Source organism: Herpailurus yagouaroundi, unplaced genomic scaffold (assembly GCF_014898765.1).
Source record: "Herpailurus yagouaroundi ecotype Mexico unplaced genomic scaffold, PumYag 67416, whole genome shotgun sequence".
Classification (NCBI taxonomy): Eukaryota; Metazoa; Chordata; class Mammalia; order Carnivora; family Felidae; genus Herpailurus; species Herpailurus yagouaroundi.
The window spans coordinates 1152564-1179467 of NW_024420231.1; the positions used below are offsets into that span (position 1 = coordinate 1152564).

Genomic DNA, 26904 nt, shown 5'->3' on the forward strand with positions numbered 1-26904 from the left:
GCTTACTCTCCCTCCCACACCAATCACCTACAACAGTTAACTGTGTGAAGCAGTTTTGAATCACTGAGTATGGTTCAGTGGTAAAATGATGACAGTGGTCGCTACATAAACCATCAAATCTCTAGACTGTACTGTCCAGCAGAATTTCCCATGATAGTGAAGATGTTCTGTACACTGGAGTTACCAACACAGTAGTCTTTTGCCATACGTGGTTACTGGACACTTGAAGTGTTGCTAATGGGACCAAGGAACTAAATTTTATTTAATTTATTTAAATAGCCACACATGGATAGTGGTTATAATGGACAGTATAGTTCTAAAGTATCTAAGAAAAACACACACACACACACACACACACACACACACACACACGTTTCACTTAATATCTAACTCACATTTATTAAAAATTGAAGATTACAGAAAAGCGTTAGATTTGCTTTATTAAACAAGCTCAATTAACTTACCTTTCACTAACAAATGAAAGTAATATCACAAAAGGGATTTTGAAAACGAGGTGGATTCCAACCTCTGAAATTAAAAACAAAAGAAAAGCAGCTAAGAGATTTTCCAAAGGAGAGCAAACACAGACCTCCCTCTAGTGGCAAGAGATAAAGTTGCTGCTGAAAGTTGAATTGCTTCTGAAACTATGTAAAACTGCTCAGACATTTCTTTCATATAATTATAACCTAAAAATTTTCTAGATTAATATATAAGGAAAATAAATCTGATCTTCTATAAACAAAATTTAGACCTAATTTTCAACTTACTATGAATGCTAATCTCCCTAGAAATCTTATCTCCCCAGAAAAAAAAAAATGATTTGTCAATGACATTTGGGAAATTGGGGCTTTCACAAAACAAGTTTATGGAATCTTAACCGAACTGTAAGCAAAAGAGAGGAGACCTAATTTTCTCTGTTGATAAATGTTCTGGGATGGAATATGTAAAGGAGTAGATTCAGAAGTATAAAGTAGTAAGTAAGCAGCAGTGGGTTTTGTAGAAACCCATGGTACATCAAAAGAAACAATTAAAATACTACAAGAGTTTTCAATAGCCAAAACAACACTGTTCAGTCTGATATTCAGCTTCAAAAGACAGGTCTGCCACATTGCCAGTTTTAATTACAACCATACATACACATTTAGAATTAACTACAGAACCACTACTTTCAAGTACAAGAAGGAACTCAAAATAGAAACAACTTGTGTTACAGCTATTGTTTTTCCCCTACAGCTTCAGGAAAAACAGCTTTTATATACACTGCAGTAAGTACAGAATGTACAGAGACAGTTATATATACAAAAGTGCATTAATATAGTAATACATTTAGCAGAAATACAGGACAAAAATCCTGGTTAACAATCTGAAGTGTTACAGTATTGAAGACTACTTGAAGAATCTCCAAACCAGTCAACTTCCTACTTGCTTTGGTTATGATATTGATGCTACATAACTAACCTTTGAAACTAAAAAAAAAAGTGAAAATTTTAAACATTTGTGAAGTGTTTTACATATATTTGTGTTTAGCTTTTTTAATAGCTTTTGACAACAGTCCAATTAAACTCCCAACACAAAGATTTAGAATGGATAATACTTATACCCAAATTAGAGTACTCAAAGTGGAAATTAAATTGATTCACTACAGGAACAGACATAGTCTGCTTCATTCCTAAAAGCCTCAGCTAGATAACCTAACTCCAAAGTCTAAACTTAAATCCAATTGGTTAGCTACTGTTGAAGAGCAAGCAGCTCCAGAAAACAAGCCATGGCTTCAGGCCACTGTTCCTTAGAACAATCCAGAGTAGGTAAGTGTTAACATGTCATTTATACATATTAATTCTACAACTACCTTTAAAATGCGTACGTATGATTAGAGCAATTCTCTTTTCTACCCATATCCCTCACCACAAAAAAAAGAACACAGATTTCCACAGGTTCCATTGACCACAAAGATGTAACAAACGTGACGATAAAGGAAAAATACTGTATTCTGAAATAAGACAAGAACAAACCAGTTTTTCAGAGTTCAGTATGAATGTCAAATTAAAAATTAACTTAGCATCATGTGATCTAGGATAAAATATTAATAACCTGAATTGAAAATATAAACTGTGAGAGGGGCTCAAAATAATTTTAATATTAGAGAAAATGTGAAAATAAAATTTTAGTGAGTCAACTGAGATCTGCAGCTATAGCATGCAACTTCTGTACTCTATTAATTGCCAGTTAATTAGAGAAATGTTTAGAGTTCCTTCTAAGCCTTTGGAAAAAGTAAATTATTTTCCAAAGAAATGAGAATTAAGCTAAAATTCTAAGGAGCTATGTTCTAGATACTATGCTGACAGAAATGTCTAGGTCTAAATATTTCTCTCACTCACTTAGCATAATTTCTTTGTAAAGATAGAATTTATCTTACTTTGTCAGACTTAAAACGAATCCAAAGTTACCACAGTACATGTGTATACAGATACTTATTTTCTAACTAATAGTCCTTTTAAGGATTAGATTTATCTCTAAGTTTAGACATGTTCAATGTCAGTGTGCTCAATATCAATACTATATTTGAATGCAACTGGGAATTTTCCTATCAACTGTCTCAAACTATATACTGACTTTAAGTAACTCCTCCCATTCTAAGTAAACATTTTCTTGAGCTAAAAAGTAATTTGCTAAAGGGGAGGGGAGTGTTCCAGCTATTACAGAAATGAATGCAAAGAATGCCTAAAGTTATAATGAGAGAATCAAGTTGTTCTATAATCTATGTTCTTGAACTACTTTTGCCTTTAAAATGATCTTCCCAAATACTAAGAATTATCTGGTTTTAAAAAAGCATTCTGGCTTATGACCTTTTTCATGGGAAAAAATGAGAGAATACATTAAGCTATACTTCAGATAACTTTCAGTGTCCCTCAATGACCTAGCTGGGCCAAAAATAATGTTATATAAATGAAATTTAAGACCTGAAAGGTTCTTGTTTTATTACACACTCTATCACCATTGATTAATCAGATTCAATTTAATGTTTTTGCTTACTGATATCCAATAGTATGGACATTTTATAAAACAAATTATAATTTTTAGATTACTTTTGAGATTGAAAAAGCCTGATATTGAGAAAAAGTACAGAGTTAACCTTTAAGGCACATGAGGCTATAAAGTAAGCCATGAACAAAAATCTCTGCTAAAGAATCTGGAAACAAGACTTCTATATTTGTCATATACTAACATTTTTGGCTTAAATATGAAGACATTTCATTAATTTCACAATTTTTAAAGCTCACCAGAATCTGGATACCTTTATACAGAAGTTTCTTGGAATTTCTCCTTTAAGTGGCAATTAGCACTTTTAAGGAGCTAAATAAATGAGATGTCTGTTCAATCTGTAGAGTCATTAAATTACAAGTCAGTTTCTGGGATTAATTCAGCAATATCTGGTCAACCCGAAGGGCTGAGGAAATGGACAAAACTGCCACAGCCTAACAAAAAAGTGAGACAAGTCTCATGAAAAAAAGTGCTATTTTATTGTAAGTTCTTGTTAGGGCAGAATGAATTATCTTTAAATTCCACTAAACGTTATACTACATTGCCTTACTTTGATTCAGTTGCAAAACTATAGAAAAAGATATGTCATTTTGTTTAATTCAAGGTCCATACTTTGAAAAGCTGTGCTGGGGTCTCATAGACTTCTACAAAAACTCTTTTTTTTCTTCCAGTTTTATTGAGGTACAATTAACATACATACAAGGTCTCTAATAAAATGTTTTTGAAAAACTTGAGGGTACTTTATCATGCCCTAAGTTAACAAAGGTTATGTTTAAAGGGGAGACACTTATTTACTCCAGTGTCAATTCTCTACAGATAACACTGACACTAGAGCAAATAAGTCTCACATTTTTATTAATTTGTTAGTTTGGATTTATAAACAGGAAAAATACTGAGTTGGATTTGTCTTAAACTCAGAGATATGTCAGACTGAATAAATTATGACTTAGTCCAGAAAAGAAATAATTCAAACTTGAATTATCTACATGAGACATTAAAACAGAAAAAAAGTACAGTACAGCACATTAACAAAAACAAGAACTTTTTTATCTTTTTATGATGTTTTTCTGGGGGGGGAGGAGATGGAGAGAGATTTTGTAATCTCCCTCTTCCATAACACAAGCAAGCCAAGTTGTTTTATTTTTTTTCCCTTTAATCAGAAGAATTATTTTCAGTCTCCTTCAAACCAACTTTATAGGCAATCTCTAGTTTATAGTAAAGACGTGACATCCAAATTTACGCAAAATCTCATGGCATACTTTACTATAAACATTCAAATCTTTATAAACTTTTAAAACTGGCTTTGTGGTGCTTTGGTAAACTTGTTTAATAGTGACTTAAGTTAAATCTAAGGTAATAAGACTATGTAATTGTTGGGAGAGTGAAAAAAATGGTCGTATTATATCATGACCCTGTTAGGATTTTCTTTTACTGGTCATTGTCAATTGTTTCCAAGTATTTAACAGATAAATGTTGCTCTATGGTCTCCAGAAGTGGCCTACTTTCCTGGGAAGAATAGGTAGAGAACAGACAAGTCATTCTCTGGAATTTTGCTTTTGCTAAGAGCAGGCAGAGAATTCAGCTGCATTTGCTCTTCTCTCCATTTACTCTTCCTAGACTTGGAAGGAAGACACAATGAGGTTGACCCTTTCCACCTTCCTCAAAGTATTCTGGGGTCTATCCCTAAGCTCTTTTTGGGCCCTCTAAACAAGTTAGGAGCATCAAAGAAAGGGTAAGAGGAAAGTCAAAGGGAGTACTCCAACTGAAAACCATATACATATACTTTTATATTTTAGTAAAATTTAAAGTATGAACTTAGTAGTCTTCAAAATCTTAAAACCATACCACAGACCTCAGCAAAGCTGCAATACATCAATTTTTATCCTCAGTTTCAATTCTTTAACCTTCAAGGAACTAGAGTAAAATCAAAATTTCAAAACACATGATTGTAAGCAAAGGTTAAAAGCCTTTATATCAACTGAGAATTAAAAATTTAAGTCATTAATCTTTTTCTTAATGAGCCACTTGATATGATAGTTTAAAAAAGTAAAGATCCTATCACATAACCTCTGACTCTAGAGTTAAAAAAATATTGATTACAGTTCCTCCTACAGAATCATGATTACCTCCCAAAAGCTATCCATAATAAAAATTATGAAAGTCAGAAAGCAGCTTGTCAGTAGTATCAGTTTCCATCTTCTTTAACCCATGTGAATGTTTAGACATGTGGTAAAAGAAAAGAAATAATACTACTTCTAATGTTCATGATAACAAACTCTCCATGAAAACATTTAAAGAAAACCCATGATTTCACATCTAAAATTAGACTTTTATCAATAGCCAACAAGCGAAGGTTTTTTCTATATCTCACTGCTCCATGTATTTCTAGCGATTTATAGAGAAGTTTAGAACTGTAAGGGTTTTCTTTAGTTAACTTTGAACATTAGCTTGTTCACATGCCAGAAGCTGTTATACCAAATATTTAAAAATTAGAGCAGTGCTGGAAAAAAAAGTGACTTTCAAAAAGAACTTAAGAGAGACAGTTTCACAGACTAAAATTTCAGAAAGCCATGGAAAAGCATAATTGGCTGTTTTGCTTAATTGCCTTCTCTATTTGAATATTAATCGATATAGCATCAAGTCTGAAGTTCAGCTACTACTAACATTATTTCCTCAGTAGTCATCACTTACAGAAAGGATTCTGAGTTTACATAAAGTGAAAAACAGAAACAAACCTAACAGGAAAGACATTAGGGCCTATTTTTACACCTTTGAGTTAATAATAAATGAAAATAAAACTAAACCTAATGAAGGCACTATTGTAAACAGCAATCTACACCCCACACCCACAACGTCAAAACAAGATTTCCACTAGGAATTGAGACTTATGCTATGGCCCTTATAAAAAGCAAACTAAAAAATTGTAACATTAGGAAGGAAAACTGAATTATGATCCGGACATATGTACCTATACTGACATAATAAGCTACTTGTCAGCAGTACCTTGAAATCTTCTAAACTGTAAAATTACTAGTTCTTGAAAAAGCCTACTTAGCCACCCTAAAGTCTAAATAGTGAAAACATTTACTAAATTAGTGATTCTTAAAAGTAGAGCGTGCAGAAGAACCTGGTGCTTGTTAAAACACAATGCTGGGCCCCTCACCCAGAGTTTATGATTCACTGCATCTGGGATGGAGCCTGGTAGTATGCCTTTCTAACAACTTCTCAGGTGATGCTGAGGCTGCTGGTCTAGGGACCACCTGCTGAGAACCACTGGCCTAAATTATTAATGGTATATCAGCACAACCCTAACCAAAAGTTTGGTAAAGATGCATGTAAACAAATAAAAGGAGAATACTTTAATGCTTAGAAAGAATGCTGACAAATTCACCCTTATTACATCAAAACATCTACATCTGCTTCATGGTCTTCCTCAGTCACTTTCAAGGACAGCACTTCTTCATTGAGGAAGAGCCCACTGAGCCTCTCCTTCCGAGCCTGCCTCTGCTCTTTCAGCTGCCTCTTGCGTAAGGCCTTCTGCTGTAACTTCCGCTGCTTGGATCGCTTCTGCCAAAATAAAAATTTCTCAATCAGTAAGGTTCAGTTTTGCCATATCCACCCCAGAGTATTTTATGGATCAAATTCTGTATTTTCAGAATTCTTAGAGATGTTCAAATTCCTCTGCAGTATGATCCTGGTTCCAGTAAGTGAGCCACTGGCTTAGACTTGAAAATGATTCTTCAAGATTCTATTTTTATGGTATTTGACCAGTGAATCTTAGGAAAGGTGGACATCTGATCATTTTATCTAGTTACAAATAATCATTTCAAAGCCTTTTTTTTTTTTTACCAAATTAAGGTACATTGGTGTCACTGCGGAGTGAATACACAGTGAACAATACTAAATATAAATGTAGAGAACAATGCCAAAATCTCTAATGCTTATGCTTTTAAGGTGTCTTTCATCTGAAAGCACTAGCAATTTACAACAGCTGGGAAAGAATCCTGTCTTTTCCATTTTAGGCAAATACCATCTTAAAAACCCATTAGAAACCCAGTGGGTACTCTATTCCTTGTCACTGGTGAAGTGATGCAAAAAAGGAATGACCACATATCCAGAGGAATCCCCTGGCAACCAACAAAGCTGGCTATGTTTCTGCTACTTTGGTAAAAGCCAGGGAAGGAATCACTGTGTATCTTCTAGTCACCACTGGGTTCCCAAAGAGTTACAGAGATACTCTTATTATTGTTAAGTTGGCTCCAAACTGTACCCACTGCAAGGAACTGAACTCCCCTCAGTATCACAAAACCATTCCATATGCACTAATACTTCCCTATTTTTTACATGCCCAATAATATTACCAAGAATTTCTCAACTGTGAATAGGCAGAAGTTAGAGAAGGTGTTATTACATTTTTAAAAGATCTAAGAACACACACTCAAGGTTAACAGAACATTTCACACACACACAAAAGACATGCAGAACATTCTTAGGAGCTAATAGACAGCAACATCAGCAACATAGTGAGATCTGCTCAGTAGTGACTTGCAGTCAATGTTGCAATCTTGAGACTCACTCACTATTTCCACCAATTTATCTTACTTAAAAACAGACACAAAAATCAGATAAAATTGAATGTGATATGGTTGTGGGTCAAAACGGTATTTCAAAGTACTCAGCCTAAAGGGCTTTACTCAACAGCAGAGTAGCCTGCTTGTTCAATTAAAGCCAAAGTCCACCGGCATCCAGAGAGCAAGATAATTTTAACTCTTCAAGAAATTTATATGAAGGAGTACTAATATTAATATTGAAAGGTAAAGTTTTGTATTGATTAGACATTTTACTTTTGAATCCCGAATCCGCTCTGCTGCACTTGCAGACAAGTTGCTGTCACTGTGTGCTCGACTCATGTTGGCACTGGAGTTTGAAGCAGAGTTTCCAACACTGGACCCACTGCTGCTTGCAGAACTGACCATGCTGGCACTGCTGCTGCTGGCGCTGGCGCTGGCACCGCTCACTCCACTGGTGCTCGCACAACTAAAGTTGCTTCTCTTCCAGGCCTCTCTTGCAGGCCGTTGGCGAGGGCTATGCTCCTTGATATAGTTTCTGACCTTGCAACACACAGACAAAATCTGGTTAGTGTTCCTTGACATTCTCCCTCAAAATACTGGAGAAAAGAAGAATATTGTACATAAAGTAAAAGATTATCCAAAGTGCTACAGATGTACTCCTCATCAAGGAAATGCAAGTCAAAACTACAAGGAGATGTCACCTCACCCCTGTCAAAACAGCTAAAATCAACAACATAAGAAACAACAAGTGTTGGTGAGGATGTGGAGAAAGGTAAACCCTCCTGTACTCTTTATAGGATTGCAAACTGGTGCAGCCACTATGGAAAACAGTATGGAGGGTCCCCCCAAAATTAAAAATAGAACTGTCCTATGATCCAGCAATTGCAGTACTACGTACTTACCCAAAGAATACAAAACTACTAATTCAAAGGGATACAATGCACCCCAATGTTTACTGCAGCATTGTCTACAACAGCCAAATTATGGAAACAGCCCTAATGTCCACTGACTGATGAATGGATAAAGATGATATGGTATGTGTACACACACACACACACACACACAGAGAGAGAAATATTACTGGGCCATAAAAAAGAATGAAATCTTGCTATGTGCAACATGGATGGAGCTAGAGAGTATTATGCTAAGCAAAACAAGTCAGTCAGAGAAAGACAAATACCATATGATTTTACTCATATGTGGAACTTAAAAAACAAAAATGGGCTAAGGGAAAAAAGAGGCAAACCAAGAAATAGACTCTTAACCATAGAGAACAACCAGATGGCTACCAGAGGGGACTGGGGTGGGGGGATGGGTGAAACAGGTGATGGGGATTAAGGAGTGCACTTGTTATGATGAGCACTGGGTGTTGTATGTAAGTGTTGAATTACTAAATTGTACACCTGAAATTAGTATTTCACCTGAAGTTAATATGTTAGCTAGAATTTAAATAAAAACTTTATAAAAAAAGATTGGATTGGATCCTGGGATAAAACAAGATATTAGTAGAAAAACTGGTGTAACCTGAATACAGTCTGTAGATTATTTAATGATACTGTAACTATGTTCATTTCTTGCTTTTGATGAGTATACCAAAAAAAAAAAAAAAACTTGGAACTAGATGCTTAACAAATAGAAAGTGAAAGATAGTAATTATGAAGAAATAAAATTAACATTTATTGAATAATGATTTATGAACTTGGATTGTAATCCAGGTTGATTTGTTTGACTCTTTCTTGAGTTGTAGGCTCTATAAAGACAACGATCATTTGTTAAAGTGTTTTTTATCCTACAGCTTAATACATGATAGACACTTAATATTGTTAGATAAATAAATAAAAAAGTGCTACAGATGTACATAAGTAGACTATAAGGACAAAAGAAATTTCTCAATGTAGAAACAAGTACCAGAAAAATTGACAATGTCAAAATTCTAGAATATTGATCATGGAGTTATATTTTAAAAACATATAATATAATCAGTCAAAGGAAGGCTACTGGCCTCCAGAATTTAGGATTATAAGAAAATAACATTCAGAGAAATTAACAATAAAATAGATCAGATTAGGCATGTTTTAAAGATCTCCACTTAGTATGATTTAAGTTGCTGAATATATTGAAGATTAGGGTGTTTCCTAAATCTTGGCTAGGGGCCCATGGTACCTGTCTTCAAATGCAAGGCATCAATTTCAACACTAATGAAAAATGAGCTGGAATATAGAAAATAATAATATGTCTGTTGAGAGAAATGAAATAAAAAATTTTTGTAAGTAATGATAAATGCAAAAAAATTCTTTAAAAAATGAAAGTAGAATGTAAGTATTCATTCAGCTATGTACCAGAGAAAAATAGAGCAGTAAAGACTATATTTAGAAGATGCCAGAAATGCATATTTCAGAATAGCAGAAGGAAATTTACGTTTTACCCTAGCCAGGATCAATTACTTCACAGGACTACTCAAATCCCTCAACTCAGATGTTCACTGAAGTATAGACAGCCCTCAATAATCAGTATTCTGATTCTGTCAATCGTTCTTTTTTAAGGTGAATTAGAAGAAGCAAATAGCATAACCACCCCTTAAGTGGTGAAATCAAGTTTCAAAGCCTACACAACTAAACAGCAGTTTCTAGATCCACATGAACCCAGAAAGGTACTGCCAGGTGAGATGTACCTAAAACCTTACAACCATGTGCTCTCAAATACTGCCATCATTTTTTCTAATATTACATTTCACAGCAGTGATCTGGACCTTACTTATTTGTGTATTTTAACATGATTATTCCAGTCTATATGTTATAAAATAACAGTTTTCTTAATACTTGTATAATCTGTATTTTCTTTACATACCTGCTTCAGTTTTTCATCTGTGAGACAGTTAAGTTCAATAATAAATTCACTGTCTGTAGGGGAGATTTGAGCAGAAGGATCAATTATTTTAATAATATCAAGTTGCTCCCGAAGACCCATCTCCGTACTGACTTTACGACTCAAATACTCAATATATTCCACCTATGTGATAAAAAATTATAATAAACAAGATCAATGCCAAAACCTGATATTTTAGTGTGTCATTTATAATGTGTTTCAAATATCAAAAGCACTTAAATATTATATTTGTTCCCTGAAAACAGTTAAAACTCAAATTCAGATTTTACTAAGCAATCCACATTTACCCAGTAACTTTAAATAGGCAATACATTGAATTTCACATATTCTCTATATATATGCTTTCAATTAAGAATGTTAAGATCCTGGGATGCCTGGGTGGTGCAGTCAGCTAAGCATCTGACTCTTGATCTCAGTTCAAGTCTTGATCCTGGGGTCGTTGAGTTCAAGCCCCACACTGGGCTCTGTGCTGGGTGTGAAGCCTACTTTATATAAAGAAATGGCAAGATCCCTACCTGCTCATCATTTGTCATTGCACTCCAAGGAAGTTCGTCTAAATTCTGGTGCTTGTTTTTCTTTTTAGGAAGCAGGCAAGGTGAACTCGGAATACTGGGTATGACATCAGAAAGTACATCACTCCCACTGGCAATGTCACTGCCCGGTAACTATAAAAATAAGAAGGGGGTAGGAAAAGCAAAATTTTTCAAAAATACATTTTAAATATTACAACGCACTTCATACTGATTAAAAATTATTTTTAATGACAAATACAGAATGAGAAGACATTATTTCTGATCCCTCCAATATTACACAAAGCAGCAATATCAACATATTCTTTGTAGATAGTAACTTATTCAATGAAAGATATTTTCCAAAAGTTTAAAATCATAATCAAGACTTGTTAATAATTGCTAATTTAAGAGTCAAGCATCATTAGGGTTTTTAGTTCACAATGTGAATGTAGGCTAGGGCACACACAGCATGATGAATAAGTAACACTGGTCTCCATCTCAGGAGACTTGAGTGATCTGCTACTACCAGGCTCTTTGCCCAACACTATGCTAGACATACTGCCAATATGAAGACAGATAAGCCATGGTCCTTGTGCTCAAGTTAGTATTAATAATCTCAAGGCAATTAAAAGTATTTAAAATATGCTATTAATATGTAACAAAACATTTTAAAGATCAGAAGTATTATAAAAATCAGAAAAAATGTTGAGACAATGTGTAGACAAAGGAGAAAAGCAAGCAAGCCTAATACACAGAAAATTATTTTGAAGTGAGATGAACACCAGAATTATGTGCTATAATTTTATACTGCCTGTTAAAAGTCAGTTAGAATGGATTTAATTTTTTACCAGCTTTACTGAATTATAAGTGATACAAAGAACTGTACATAACTAATATAGACAATTTGAGGACTTTGGACATATGCATATACCCAGGAAACCATCACCACAATCAAGGTAATAGATCCATCACCTTCAAAAGTCAAAATGGATTTAATTTTAAATAAATGTGTTTAGGGGCACCTGGCTGGCTCAGTCAGAGGAGCATGTGACTCTTGATCTTGGGGTCACAAGTTTGAGCCCCATGTTGCATGTAAAGATTACTTAAATAAATAAACTTCTAAAAATAAATAAATAAAGGGATGTATGGGTGGCTTAGTAGGTTGAGCATCTGACTCTGATTTTGGCTCAGGTCATGATCTCAGGATTGTGGGATCAAGCCCCCACACTGGGCTCCATGCTGAGCATGGAGCCTGCTTAAAATTCTTTCTCTCTCTCCCTCTGCCCTTCTCCCAAGCTCACACTTATGTGCTCTCTCTCTCTCTTGCTCTCTCTCTCTAAAATAAGTAAGTTTAAGTCATTCATCAAAAAGATAATTTCTTCTACAAGGAATACGCAGCTTTCAAAGACAATGCTTTCATTTTTACAAGGTACAAAATAACACCTTTTGGTTGTTGCTGTCCTTTGCAATGATATATGAACTCTGGATGATAACTAGGCTTTTGAAGTTACCAAAAGGGAAAAGCTAGTTTAGCCAAGAAGATTACTGCAATCACACACATTTGGCCTCCTACTCACCCATAGCACTCTGTTAAGTACAGAGGACTCAAAGAATTTTTTTGTCATGGTCCTTACACTAAAACTTTATTCTCCACTGGGGAAGAGAATATAATAACACAAACATACAATTATACAAAATATCAAATGACAAATGCTAGGTATGAAATGACAGATCATCAGTGGAAATATCTAGCAGTGAGTTAAAGCTACAAGATTAAAGCTTAGGAGAGCTACAAGAGGGCAGGCATGGGGAGTGAGATGCATAGAATAACCTAATGAAGACACAAATAGGGGTTGAGATCAGTATGCAAAGTGACCATAAAGCTTAGAATGAAATTATCTAAGCTACTACTGTCAAAAAAACACATTTTCATTTTAACAGTTGCTGATGAATCCAAGTACATAAATGACTACCAACAATTTGTATGACTTCCATTAAAAACTCATTAATTGGGATGCTTGGGTGGCTTAGTCAGTTGAACATTCAACTTCGGTTCAGGTCATGATCTCAGTTTGTGAGTTCAAGCCCCATATCAGGCTCTGCACTGACACTGCAGAGCCTGCTTCGGATCCTCTGTCTCCCTCTCTCTCTGCCCCTCCCACCCTCAGGCACGCATGCTCTCTTTCTCTGAAAAATAAACATTAAAAGCCCTCATTAATTAACACTGCTTGACTTGTTCATTCACCTTTAGCCCTGATGTTATCTAGTCAATGTCATGAAAGATTAACTGCTGAATGGACACATGAAGGCCATCTTTCAGCCTTTAATGTCAAAAAAGAAAATGTTTTGGGGCTTCTGGGTGGCCCAATCAGTTAAGTGTCCAACTCTTGATTTTGGCTCAGGTCACGATCCCACAGTTAATTGAGATTGAGTCCCGCGTCAGGCTCTGTGCTGACAGCACAAAGGGATATTCTGTCTCTCTCTCTCTCTCTCTCTCTCTCTCTCTCTCTCTCTCTGTCCCTTCCCCACTGGTAAATGCTGTCTTTCCCTAAATAAGCAAACATTTAAAAAAGAAAATATCTTGCTATTTTCCCTTTGAAAGAGTTCAAATCACAATACTACTACATTAAAGATCTCCCTGGGGTTTCTAAAACAAAAAGAGACAGTCCTTATCATATGAAAGCCTTCCCTTACTTCAAGCTCCTTTGATAAACTATGTAAAGGAACTAACAAAATATGTATACCCTCAAAATTTAAGAAGAATTTTCATCTAAATCTTTAGCGAACTTCTGCTAGGTAGCAGACTATGTTAAACACTTAAATTTGTGCCTTTAGTACTGTTTATGGGTTTTGTTTCCGGGGGGGGGGGCTGTAAAAAAAGACAACTAATGGTTCTTTGGCATTTTTTTTTTTTTTTTGTCAGGGAGAAGTAAACAGATGCCAGAGTTCAAATCCCGGCTATAACTGCTCACTAGCCATGTGATCTTATAGAGGTTAGTTTGCTTCTTAGAGCCCCAGAGTTATGATTAAGGCCACCCATCTCAAAAGACTGCTAAGAAATTCAAATGAGGTAATAAGCCTGGCACACGGCAACACTCCATACACAGATGTGTTTTCCTTTTTCCATTTCTTGCCATGGTTTTGTACCCTTAGAAAAGGACAAGAAGCCATCACAGAATGACACCTGTTGCTAAAGTGGGTGAAGTTTCACAAGGTAGTCTCAGAATGGCAGAATGGGGAAAAGGAGAAGGCATTCAGGTAAGGAGAATAACCTGGTAAATACACAAATTAAAAAAAAAAAAGGATGAGATTAATGAGACCAATATAATTAAAACAGAAAATCAGTGCTAGGGATTTGAAAGCTCAATGGATGAACAAGCTGTTATATGATACAGAGAAGTAGGCCAGTAACATTTTCTACATAGAAGTAACTTGATGTAACTGGTCTTGAGGGAAGATGAGCTAAAAAGCAGTATGGGGATAAATTAGAATGATGAAAGAATGGAATTACACAGGAAGTTCTTATTTGATCTACACTTGGACTAAGATTAACAAAAATGCAAAGAAAATGGGAATAAATAGGGAAAATACAAAACAATTTACAGGACTGTTTTTTTTTAAGATTTTATTTTTAAGTAATCTCTACACCCAATGTGGGGCTCCAACTTACAACCCTGAGATCAAGAGTCGCATGCTCTAACGACTGAGCCAGCCAGGTGCCCCTACAAGGCTCTTTGATAACTGAATGGATAAGAGATGACCATTTGTTGAAACCAGAAGAAAACTGGCCACATTTCAGTCATACAACCAACCCATCCAGGGTATGCACTTGATGACTTCCAACTTTTATAGCAAGAGACCTGAAGCAATGTTACAGATCTTCCACTACAACACCGTCATTTTACAAATAAGGAAAAATGATGTCTAGGGAGGGTCATACGGCTAGTGGCAGTATCCAAAGTAGGACAAAAGTCCAGTGCTTTCAACTATGCCCAACCGTCCTGCCTTGCAGGGAGTTTGAAATGAGAGAAGAATGCAATTTCGGATATGGAGAGTTTGTACTGATAATGAAAGAAGCAAGTACAAATGTCCTTCGAAATGATAATAGTTTTTATTCACTACACCATAAGACATGTCACAGAGTGGAGTCTATTTTTTTCCCATGGAAACACTGTAATTGGAAGTTACATTACTGACCAAGGAATCAGCATCAAATAACAGGTACATTAAATAATAAGGTCATCCAAGTGGAAATGTCAAGTAGTCAATTGGAGATACGGGATTAGAGCTGCAGATGTACATCAGAATTCACTGTGTGGGCTCCTGTATATTTATCAGACCATTCTTTTTCCATTTTATAACTGATAATATATTTCAAGCTAAAAATGTTTAATAATTCTTATTCCATATTTTTCATGGACAACAGCATTTAATATATTTATATTATAATCAGTAATTGTGGCAAGGAGACAGAATTAAATCAAACCTCTGCCAAATTTTCTGCAGTATGCAGCAAAATTTTATGAGTAAGCTCATTTCTGTAACAGTCGATGTGTAATTTCAAATTGTACCTTTAGGTTTCAAGTGTGACAGCTGAATTACTCACTCTAAATTTTCTATGGTTCCTTGCTCAACAGTAAAATAATTTTTCAAGCTCTAAGACTAGTCAAATATATCTTTAATAACAAAAGGACTGCAAGCAAAGAAAACTGTCAGCAAAGCAAAATGCTTTGATTCTACTTGATTCTAAGCTTAAAAATCCTGCCTTATCAAGTAGTTAGTATTTCTTGTCCCAAAGAATCTATGAATCCTTTATATTTACTTTGGTAGTAATTGAGACATCTGTTAAAAAGAAAGATTTAAACAGATATGGTTTTTAATCACAACAAAGGTTAATATGAATTTTTAAATTACAATCAACAATTTCTAGTCTATATTAATCCTAACATATAATTTGTAATCGTCTTCTTGGATAAATTATTGCAATCATCTTCTTGGATAATGTACTGCTAATCATTATGTGGTCCCACAAAGAGCACTTTTTTTTAAAACTGAAGGTTAAATTGGCTTTATTAACCCATTCATGAATCAGGCAGTATCTCATATAGCAAATAAAGAGATTATTCACAAAACTAAACAAACAAAAAGTTTTTTAACTGCAGAGAGAGGGCCTTAAAAAAAGGAATTTATTAACAAGGAATGCATTGTTTGGCAAGGTTGCTGTCCTCCTAAGGAGAGCAAAAGAATTCTATCGGTAAATTTCCTAGTATTGACCAAGACATCCCATATTGACTACTTAAAGGTTACATTCCCAGGACGTTGAAACTGCAGTTAGGTTAGGTATTAAGTCTTGGTTTGCCAGACTTGGCCTAAGTGACACCATATTGGGCATGTAGTTTTCTTTTTCACAGATTTCAACTGATATTTATTAAGTCTGTCTTATGAGTTTGGTGCATTGTATGTCCTGGCAGGCAGCCACAGAGAGCATTTTAAGCCTTTCAGAATAATACTTAAAAACAAATACCCATGGTGACAGAGTACCCGCACTCCAGTTTCAGAAGTCCAATTCAGAAAACACATTACTAAGGCAAGCTTTATTTTTGCTCCAATGTTAGAGTCAGTCATGTACATTAACAGTGAGTGGCTAGGGATAGTTTTCCACTCTACTCATGAAATGAAGAAGTCAGCAATTAAAATTAAAAAACGACTACTGTGTTGCAACATTATGGATGGTAAGAACTTTATTTTTTTAATGTTTATTTATTTTAGACACAGAGAGACAGAGTACAAGCAGGGGAGGGGCAGAGAGAGCCAGAGACAGTCTGAAGCAGGCTCCAGGTTCTGAGCTGTCAGCACAGAGCCCGAGGCGGGGCTCAAACCCACGAACCCACGAACCGTGAGATCATGATATTACCTGAAGTGGGACACTTAATCAACCAAGCCACCCAGGAGACCCTGGATAGTAAGAACTTTAATTCAAATAAAATAATCAGAAAAAATAATTCTCAGAATTATCAGGACTCCATCTGACTATATTTTAAAGAATCCTTGTAGTCTGCTATGTATGTATGTATGTATGTATGTATGTATGTAATTTTTTTTTAATTTTTTTTTCAACGTTTTTATTTATTTTTGGGACAGAGAGAGACAGAGCATGAACGGGGGAGGGGCAGAGAGAGAGGGAGACACAGAATCGGAAACAGGCTCCAGGCTCTGAGCCATCAGCCCAGAGCCCGACGCGGGGCTCGAACTCACGGACCGCGAGATCGTGACCTGGCTGAAGTCGGACGCTCAACCGACTGCGCCACCCAGGCGCCCCATAATTTTTAAAAATATAATTTATTGTCAAATTGGCTTCCATATAACACCCAGTGCTCATCCCAACAAGTGCCCTCCTCAATGCCCATCACCCATTTTTCCCTCTCCCCCACCCCCATCCACCCTCAGTTTCTTCTCTGTATTTAAGAGTCCCTTATGGTTTGCCTCCCTCCCTCTCTGTTTGTAACTATTTTTTCCCCTTCCCCTCCCTCCTGGTCTTCTGTTAAGTTTCTCAAGATCCACATATGAGTGAAAACATGTATCCGTCTTTCTCCGACTGACTTATTTCACTTAGCATAATACCCTCCAGTTCCATCCACGTTGCTGCAAATGGCATGATTTTATTCTTTCTCATTGCCAAGTAGTAGTTTGATTTTAAATACAAAGTGTGCACTTAAAACTGAGGCATAAAATAAAAAGGTACCAACACAAAGATGCTCACTGCTGTGCTATCTAAAACAGAAAAAAATATGAAATGGATATAAATAGGGGAATGGTTTCACAAACTCTGGCATATCTAGCACCAGGAATATTATAAAGTCATTAAAAGAGTTATAATGAAGATCATGAAAAAGTTTATATGCTAAATGAAAAAGTTTATTACAATATTTTATCTAGAAGAGAATACTTCCTAACTCATTCCATGAGGCCAAAGCAACACGAAGGTATCACAAAAAAACTACAGACCCATACCTCTTACGAATGCAGACATAAAAATCCTAAACAAAATACTAACAAATGAAATCCAGCAGCATATTAAAAGGAATATATACCATGACCAATTAGGATTTTTTTCCAGGAATGCAAAGGTGGGTCAACATACAAAAATCAATGTAGTACATCCTACTAATAGAATGAAGGGAAGAAATTGCATGGTCATCTCAATAAATGCAGTAAAAGCATTTTGACAAAATCTAAATACTCTTCCAGATAAAAACACTCAACAAACTAGGAATAGAAGAGAAATTCCTCAATATGATAAAGGGCATATATGAAAAACCTACAGCTACCATTATGCTCCATGGTGAAAGACTGAAAGCTTCTCTCTTAAGATCAGAAAAGACAAGGATGCCAATTCTTGCCACTTCTATTCAACACTGCACTGGTGATCTAGCCAGAGCAATTAGGCAAGAGAAAAAAAAAAAGCTATCCAGATTGGAAATGAAGAAGAAAAACTATCTCTATTTATAGATGATAAATAAGATCTTAAACATAAAAACTCTAAAGAATCCACACAGAGAAGAATAATCATTTAAGCTAAAAAAATTAGTTCAGCAAAGTGGTAGGATACACAATCAATATAAACAGTTTTATTTCTATACACCAGCAATGAACACAAAAATGAAGTTAAAAAGAACAATTCCATTTACAACAGTATCAAAGGAATAAAATATGTAGGAATAAATTGAACCAAAGAAGTACAAGGCTTAGACACTAAAAACTACAACAGATTCGATACAATCCTTATCAAAACTCCAACTGCCCTTTTTGTAGAAATGGATCACTTAATCCTAGAATTCATACGGAATTTCAGAAGGGATCCCCAATAGCCAAAACAGGCTTAATAAAGAAGAACAAAGTAGGAGAACTCATACTTCCCGATTTCAAACCTCACTACAAAGCTAGAGCAATTAAAACTGTGGCACCGGCATAAGGATAGACATATATATATTAATGGAATATAACTGACAGTCCAGAACTAAACCCACATCTATGACCAATTCATTTCCACAAGGGTACAAAGACCATTCAATAAGAAAAAAATATAGTCTTTTCAACAAATGGTGTTGGGACAACTGAATATCTACATGCAAAAGAATGAATTTGGATCCCTATCTTACATCAAAGACCTAAATGTAAAAACTGAAACTCTAAGAAGGAAACAGGTGAAAATCTGCATGACCTTAGATTAAACAATGGTTTTTTAAATATAACATCATAAGCACAGAATCTGAAGAAAAAATAAATTGAACTTCTTTAAAATTAAAAAAATTTTGTGTGTCAAAGGACAGCATCAAGTAAAAAGATAACCCACAGGGGCACCTGAGTGGTTCAGTCAGTTGAGCATGGGACTTTCACTTGGGTCATGGTTGGGGAGTTCAGGCCCCACGTTGGGCTCTGCGCTGACAGCATGGAGCCTGCTTGGGATTCTGTCTCCCTCTCTCTCTCTCTCTCTCTCTCTGCCCCTCCCCGACTTGTCCTTATGTTCTCTCTCTCAAAAATAAATAAACTTTAAAAAATGAAATAAAAATTTAACTTTCAGTGTAGCATTTTTATAACAAGAAAAAACTGAAACCAATCTAAATATCCATTATTAGGGAACAGGTTAAATAAATTATGATATAGGTATCGAAAAGAATGAGATATTAGTTGAAAAAAATCAAAGGGCCAAACAGTGGCCAACATATGATCCCATTTGTGTGTTTTTAACACTGTGCAAACATAATTGGATCTGCACAAACTCTTAACAGTGGTAACCACAGCAGAGTGGGACTTGGAGACTTATTTTTAACTTCATGCCAGCCTGTTTTCATATTTTAATAAGAAAATGTTTAAAATAAAATAATATTTGATTCCTCTTTTAGAACACAACTTCAAAGTTTTGGATGGCTTTCAAACATAGTAGGCATTCAAATATCTGTTGAACATAACATTTGCTATATGCAAGGAAAGCTTCTTCAAATGTTACTGTTTTTTACAATCAGACAATGGATGTTGCAATAACATGATTTACATTTTCTGATAGACTGCATTCATTATACGGCAGAATTTCCAAGCAATTTGTACAAAGCCATTTTACATGGTATATATGCCATAAGAAAAAAAAAACTGTAGGACAAAAAACATCTCTACATATGAAGAGAATACAAAATGAGTAATTGTATTGTGTTGCTGATAACAGAGCCAAAAATTGTTTTTATGATAATAATGGTTTCAGAGCCCAGATATACAGAACATAACCCTGATGCAAAGATATTGTGCCTATAAGGACACGAAGGCTTTTTACTATAGCAGGAAGAATACATTTGCTTGGATTCATGCATAGAAAAGTACTGATTATATATAATAATGGGAACATTATACAAGTATTAAATTACATGAAATCTAAATAAGGATATCTGCAGCATCAGATACCTAAATGGTACATTAGCAAAAATAAAGGATACATATTCCATCTAATTCTTAATGTTGTCAGAGAATTTCCAGGACTGGATAAACACTGGAGAAAATTTACTTTGAGGTAGAGATGAAAATATCAAAATAGAAATTCATTCTTCTATTTATGGAATAATGATGGTAATACAAAGACAAACAAAACCTACCTGCCATTCAAACTCGCTATCTGACCAATCCCAGTATGTGCTAATAGAAGAAGAGACATCACTGCAGACACTTCCCTCGGGGAATAAATCAAAAGAAGTGAAGTCTTGATCATCTAACAGGGAAAAGCAGTCATCTTGATCTCCAACAGAAACTGATGAAAATAGCTCCTCACTGCATTCTGAGCTGGCAACGCTTGTTCCACAAGAAGTTAAGTTCCACCTTAAAAACACAACACAAAAGAAATTACAATAGGAACTACAAAATCCACACAATTTTAAGATATTAATAGGATACATTTATGACATTTATGATGACTGTACTGAAAAGAGCCCAAATGTCCATCGATGGATGAATGGATAAAGATGATGTGGTGTATATATACAATGGAGTATTACTTGGCAATCAAAAAGAATGAAATCTTGCCATTTGCAACTACATGGATGGAACTGGAGGGTATTATTTTAAGTGAAATTAGTCAGAGAAAGACAAAAATCATATGACTTCACTCATATGAGGACTTTAAGACACAGAACAGGTGAACATAAGAGAAGGGTAGCAAAAATAATATAAAAACAAGGAGGGGGACAAAACATAAGAGACTCTTAAACATGGAGAACAAACAGGGTTACTGGAGGGGTTGTGGAAGGGATGGGCTAAATGGGTAAGGGGCACTAAGGAATCTACTCCTGAAATCATTGTTGCACTATATGCTAATTTGGATGTAAATTTAAAGCATAAAAAATAAAATAAAATAAAAAAATAAGAAACCATCCTAAAAAAAAGACTGTATGTATATTTTTAGGTATGACAATGTTATTGTGATTATTTTCAAAAGAGCCCTTCTCTTTTAAGGATGTACACTAAAACATTTATGAATGAAATATATCTGGAATTTGTCTCGAAATTATAAGAAGGGTTTGAGGAATGAGTAGTGGTATGAAGCACACTGTCATAGCAAATAATTGTTGAAGCTGGGTATGAGGTTCATTACACTAGTCCCTTTAATTTTTGTATTTGAAAATTTTTATAATAAAACATTTTAAAAGAAAATTGTATTTAGGGGAGCCTGGGTGGCTCAGTCGGTTAAGAGTTCCACTCTTGTTTTCGGCTCAGGTCATGACCCCAGGGTCCTAGGATCGAGCCCTACATTGGGCTCCACACTGAGCTTCGAGTCTACTTAAGATTCTCTCTCTTCCTCTGCCACTCTCCCTCACTTTCATGCTCTCTCTAAAATAAATAAATATATGTATTTATATTAAAGATTGTATTTAAATTAAGAATACAGTAAAACCTTCATCTATAATCAAAACTTCTAGCATAGTAGTTATGAATACACTTTGAAGTCAGACTGAGTTCAAATTCTTGCTCTATCATTTGATTACTACTACTACTACTTGATCTTAAGCAAAATATACCCTCCTCAAGTCTGTGTTCTCATCTTTAAGAAACAGTTATTAGGAACATTATATAAGAATGCATATGGAACACTTAGCAGACATAAAAAGTGCTCAATACATGGTAGCTATTATTATTTTTTAATTAATTTATTTTGGGAGAGAGAGCACACGCACATCAGTGGGGTAGGGCGAGAGAGAGAGAGAGAGAGAGAGAGAGAGAGAGAGAGAGAATCATATATATGTTAAGTATAGAAAGCAGGATACTATTATATATAACTTGAAAACATTTTTTTTTATTTTTGAATGTTTATTTATTTTTGAGAGGCAGAGCATGAGCAGGGAGGAATACAGAGAGAGGGAGACACAGAACTCAAAACAGGCTCCAGGCTCTGAGCTGTCAGCACAGAGCCCAATGCAGGGCTTAAACTCACAAACTATGAGACCATGACCTGAGTCAAAGTCGGAGGCTTAAACGATTGAGCCACCCAGGCTCCCCTATCTTGAAAACATTTTAATGCCTATATAATATTCCACTGATTAAAAAGTATCACAATTTATTTAATCTTATTCCTTCAGTAATACTTAGGCTGTTTCCATTTGGGGGGTTAACTCTTTTTTGGTTATAACTATTTATCAAAATATTTAATCTCTAAAGATAGATTACTTGAAAGGAAAGTACTGAGTCAAAGAATATGAACATTTCTGAAGGTCATATCATACTTAGCCAAAGACCTTTCTGAAAAGCTGCACCAATTTACAATCCCCAAAGCAGTATACAAAAAGTGCTCATTTCACCACAAACTTAACAGCAGTGGAATTTTCAAAATTTTTACCTATATGATAGAAAAAAAACACATTTTTATATCAATTTTTATTTCTTTAATTACTGGCAAGATCAAATTCTAAATCATTTATTAACTATTTTGCTCTAGTGTTTTTGTATGTGTTAATGTTTTCCTTATTGATTTTATGAGTTCTTAATACATTAGCAACATTAACATTTTGTCTGTGGTATTTATTGCAGGGTTACTTTTTTTTTGTCTCAAAATCTATAAGTCTGCTTTCTTTTGTAAATTTCCACTAGCTTTATACTATTAAGGAGGTAATCTTCATTGTTTTGGCAGTAGCCTAGGGAATTAATCCTTAAGATAATGATTTAGTACATCCGATACCAATAAGATACTGAAATAATTACCTCCTGAAGAAAAGCCTGTTACTTACTTAAGATTGTTTCTCATCCCTCATTAAATCCATTATTTCTTGAATTGTGTTTTTCATTTTTTACCTCCCCACTTTGTACGACTAATCTTAATTTCAAAGTTCTTGATTTACAAAATTTGGGCAATCTGACAATTTTATAGCATCAAAACAGACACAGACACACAGTCTCTAAACTGTTATAGTTCAGTAAATATAAACACAGATGTCATCAAGTTTTTATAAATAGGCAAAAATCTAATTCATCTAACAATCTTAGAATACCCTGTAATATTACATAGATTCATCACATGCCTCCTAGGCAGGCAGTATCCTCATTTTTCAAAAAATCAACAAACCTAGCAGAATTAACCAAGTTAATATAGTTTATAAGGCAATATAAAAGCTATAAAATGGCAATCACAAGATTTTTCCTAGACCTAGTAAACCAGTACCTATACTGTATTCTGGGCAAATTATTTTTTCTTTTGTGTCTTCAAATTGCATGTGACTTTTTAAAACCTTCATTCACCCACTCAACAAACATTTAGCTAGCATCTTCTATGTGCCACGTACTGTGTTATGTGGTAGGAAAAGCTGTTAGGTAATGGTTTTTAATGAGAATTCCTTTTGAGCTTGCAAAAATTCTGCAGAAATTTGTTTCCTTCCATGAGTAATAATGGCTTTCCTTTTTTAAAAAACTATGCTAGATTTAATAATCTAATGTTTGGATCACTGACAAGGCAGTCAGGAATTTGCTTGGTTTTGTGTTCTAACCGTAGGGCAAAATCAGTATGTTTCTCAATTTTCCAGGTCCATGACTTTATAACAGATTTAACAGGATTCTGGGTATTCTTAGAAGCCTTTTCTCTTTTCTCTTGTAATTAACAGTGACAATAAAAGTGGGTTCATACTTGAAACCAATCATTTACAAAACAGAAAATTAGTATTTTTACTACTAGAGATTTTTTAAAAATTCTATTATCTTCTAATTTCCAAATATTATCTTTATTATTACTTTAAGGCAATGTGAACAAAAACAAACTAGATAGTACTTTTTTATCCACTGCTGGTGGGAGTGTTAAATTGGCATAATCTTCCTAAAAAGCAATTTGGTACTGTACATATATCAAAGCTTCAAAGAAGTTCATTCCTTTGGACTCAGTAATTGCCCCTCTAGGAATCTATCACCTCCTCAAATAGAAATTTGGAAAAAAAATGTATGTACAAACATGTCCAAACAATATCATTTATAATAGCCAATAAAGGGAAAAGACATGGTCCCCAAATATGGGGAATAATTAAATAACATATCTAAATAATGGTGTTTTATAATCAATAAATTTATATTTCAGATTATTTTTTAAAAAGGAAAACACTCACAATGTAAGTGCAAAAACCCGGTCACAAATTTTATATAACCTGATCCTGATTTTTAAAAATTACATATGAACATAAAAAGAATATTAAAAGTAACAACATCAAAATGTTGATAGTTGTTTTCTTTACTGAAAGGGATCATAGGTGATCCCTACAGTTTTGCATATGCCAATTTTCTAAAATGAGATTTTATAATAAAAATTTAAGTGTGATTTCAAATATGTAATGAATGACCACTGTGTGCATGTGCTCAGTCAGCACTGAACTATTCAAACCTGCAAAGCCCCTACATCTTATTCCACTAAGAGAAAGCTACCTAATACTAAGATCCTAGCTATAATCATAAAATTATTCACAAAGGAGACTTTCTATCTTAAAAGAAAAATGTTGAAAAGAATCCCAATGAAGTTTATTGGGAGTTTATTAATCCCAATGGATTAATAACAAGGCTTGCTGTCCAAATTTTAATTTAAAAAAAGTAAAGCCAAGTACATTCATCTGCAAGGCTTATCTGCCAAAAACCCCATACTCCTGACCTCTGCTACACCTTTGGAGCAGCACAGGCCATTAAGGTCCCAAGTAAGAGCAGGTGATACAACCCTGCTAGCTACTCTACTCACTCAAATTCCTAACTCTCCTCCTAGCAATCTCAACTGTCGTGGTACCCTCTCCACAGACTCGGAAGCAAAAAACATTCCATGTCATGTCTAAGGTTAATTATTCCATTTGGGCTTCTGAGTTCAACCGATCCATCTCTTGTCATCCCACACTCTCTTGCATTTTCAATTTCTCCCTTTCCTGTGGGCTGCTCCTAAAGAGCTAAAAGCTCTATTCTTGGAAAAGAAAAACTAAACAAAGCAAACAACAACAATGAAGAAACCTTCACCTTTTTTTCAAATTATTATATCTCCTCTCTTTCCCTTCCCTGCTAAATTAATTGAAAACTTCCTTCTTCTTTCAACCTTTGTAACCCACAGTTCTACTCCTAAGACGCTACTGGAATTTCTGTTCTGAATGCTCCCAAATCCACACTTCTGGCCTGGATAGTTCTCCCAAGCCTGATCCCCATTCTCAACTTGTCTCAAGAAGTCCCCAAACTAAATTCCTCCTGCCTCTATAATCTGTTACTTCACGGAGTGTGGTTCTCCCACCTGCAACTTACAGCTGTTTTGCAACTGTTAATTCTATATTGAGATAGGGAAACTGTGGGGAGTACAAAAGGTACACAATAGTATTGGGGTTCTTCTGGGTAATCACATAACCAAATAATTGCTTTATACGATAGTTCATTTCCTGTTCTGCCAATAGGCTGTACAAAAGTGGGGTACCGTCCTCCCACATGCTTTTCACAATTGTGCAATGTCTAAGTACTGATGTACTACTAAAAGATGAAGAGAATAACACATCGAGTAGTTCATATTAATCTCCTTCAATCTGGGGCGCCTGGGTGGCGCAGTCGGTTAAGCGTCCGGCTTCAGCCAGGTCACGATCTCGCGGTCCGTGAGTTCGAGCCCCGCGTCGGGCTCTGGGCTGATGGCTCAAAGCCTGGAGCCTGTTTCCGATTCTATGTCTCCCTCTCTCTGCCCCTCCCCTGTTCATGCTCTGTCTCTCTCTGTCCCAAAAATAAATAAACGTTGAAAAAAAAATTTAAAAAAAAATAAAAAATAAAAAAAAAATCTCCTTCAATTTAATTCCAGGACCAACCAATATCATCTTAATTTTTTCAGTTTTGTAAATGACATCCTTTTTTGATAATGGTGGAGAGAGCCATGGACAAATGCCAACAATTACATCAGAAAAATCCTGTCTCAAAACCAAGGAAAAATGTCATAAACACCACATATATTCTGTATTAACATTTAAACTAAAAAAAAATAATTAACTTTCTTAAAATTTATTTTATTCTAATCAAAATTCCAGACAAACCCAACTCGGTCATAAAATCCTAAAAGATACTCCCAGGAAAGTGTGATTTCTTAGGAAAGTGGCTGTGTTCATGTAATTTTCCACTGAATGTAGAGTAGGGACATGCCATTTGAAGTCTCAGGTGACTCTAATATGAACACTACAAACATTCAAACTTAGGGATAATAAATAATAGTGCCTTGAATCCCTTGGCTAACAAAGGTTTCAAATATAGCCCAGAGTCAGGTAAATGAGCAGGCACAAAACTGTCATCATCAGATACTATCAACGATATCAAACAATCTCCACAGTTTTCTCATCAGGTAACAAGGAAGAAGCAAAATAAACGTAAATCAAGTATCTGCCAACTGA

The 26904-nt window shown here is 35.0% G+C and overlaps 1 protein-coding gene across 2 annotated transcripts in view; it reads right to left on the minus strand.

Annotated features, from left to right (window-relative positions):
* Positions 1-414: 414 nt before the first annotated feature.
* FAM199X (family with sequence similarity 199, X-linked) overlaps positions 415-26904 on the minus strand; it is a 35162-nt gene continuing 8672 nt past the window's right edge. The window contains exons 2-6 of one of the 2 annotated variants that reach the window (XM_040467302.1): positions 20653-20872; positions 11015-11164; positions 10461-10622; positions 8016-8153; positions 415-6609 (exon numbers count right to left, since the gene is read on the minus strand). In XM_040467302.1, coding sequence (XP_040323236.1) covers positions 6439-6609; positions 8016-8153; positions 10461-10622; positions 11015-11164; positions 20653-20872 — 841 coding nt within the window. In that variant the 3' untranslated portion in view covers positions 415-6438. Of the gene's footprint in view, positions 6610-7886; positions 8154-10460; positions 10623-11014; positions 11165-20652; positions 20873-26904 lie in introns of both variants that reach the window. The other variant, XM_040467301.1, reaches the window with a different exon arrangement.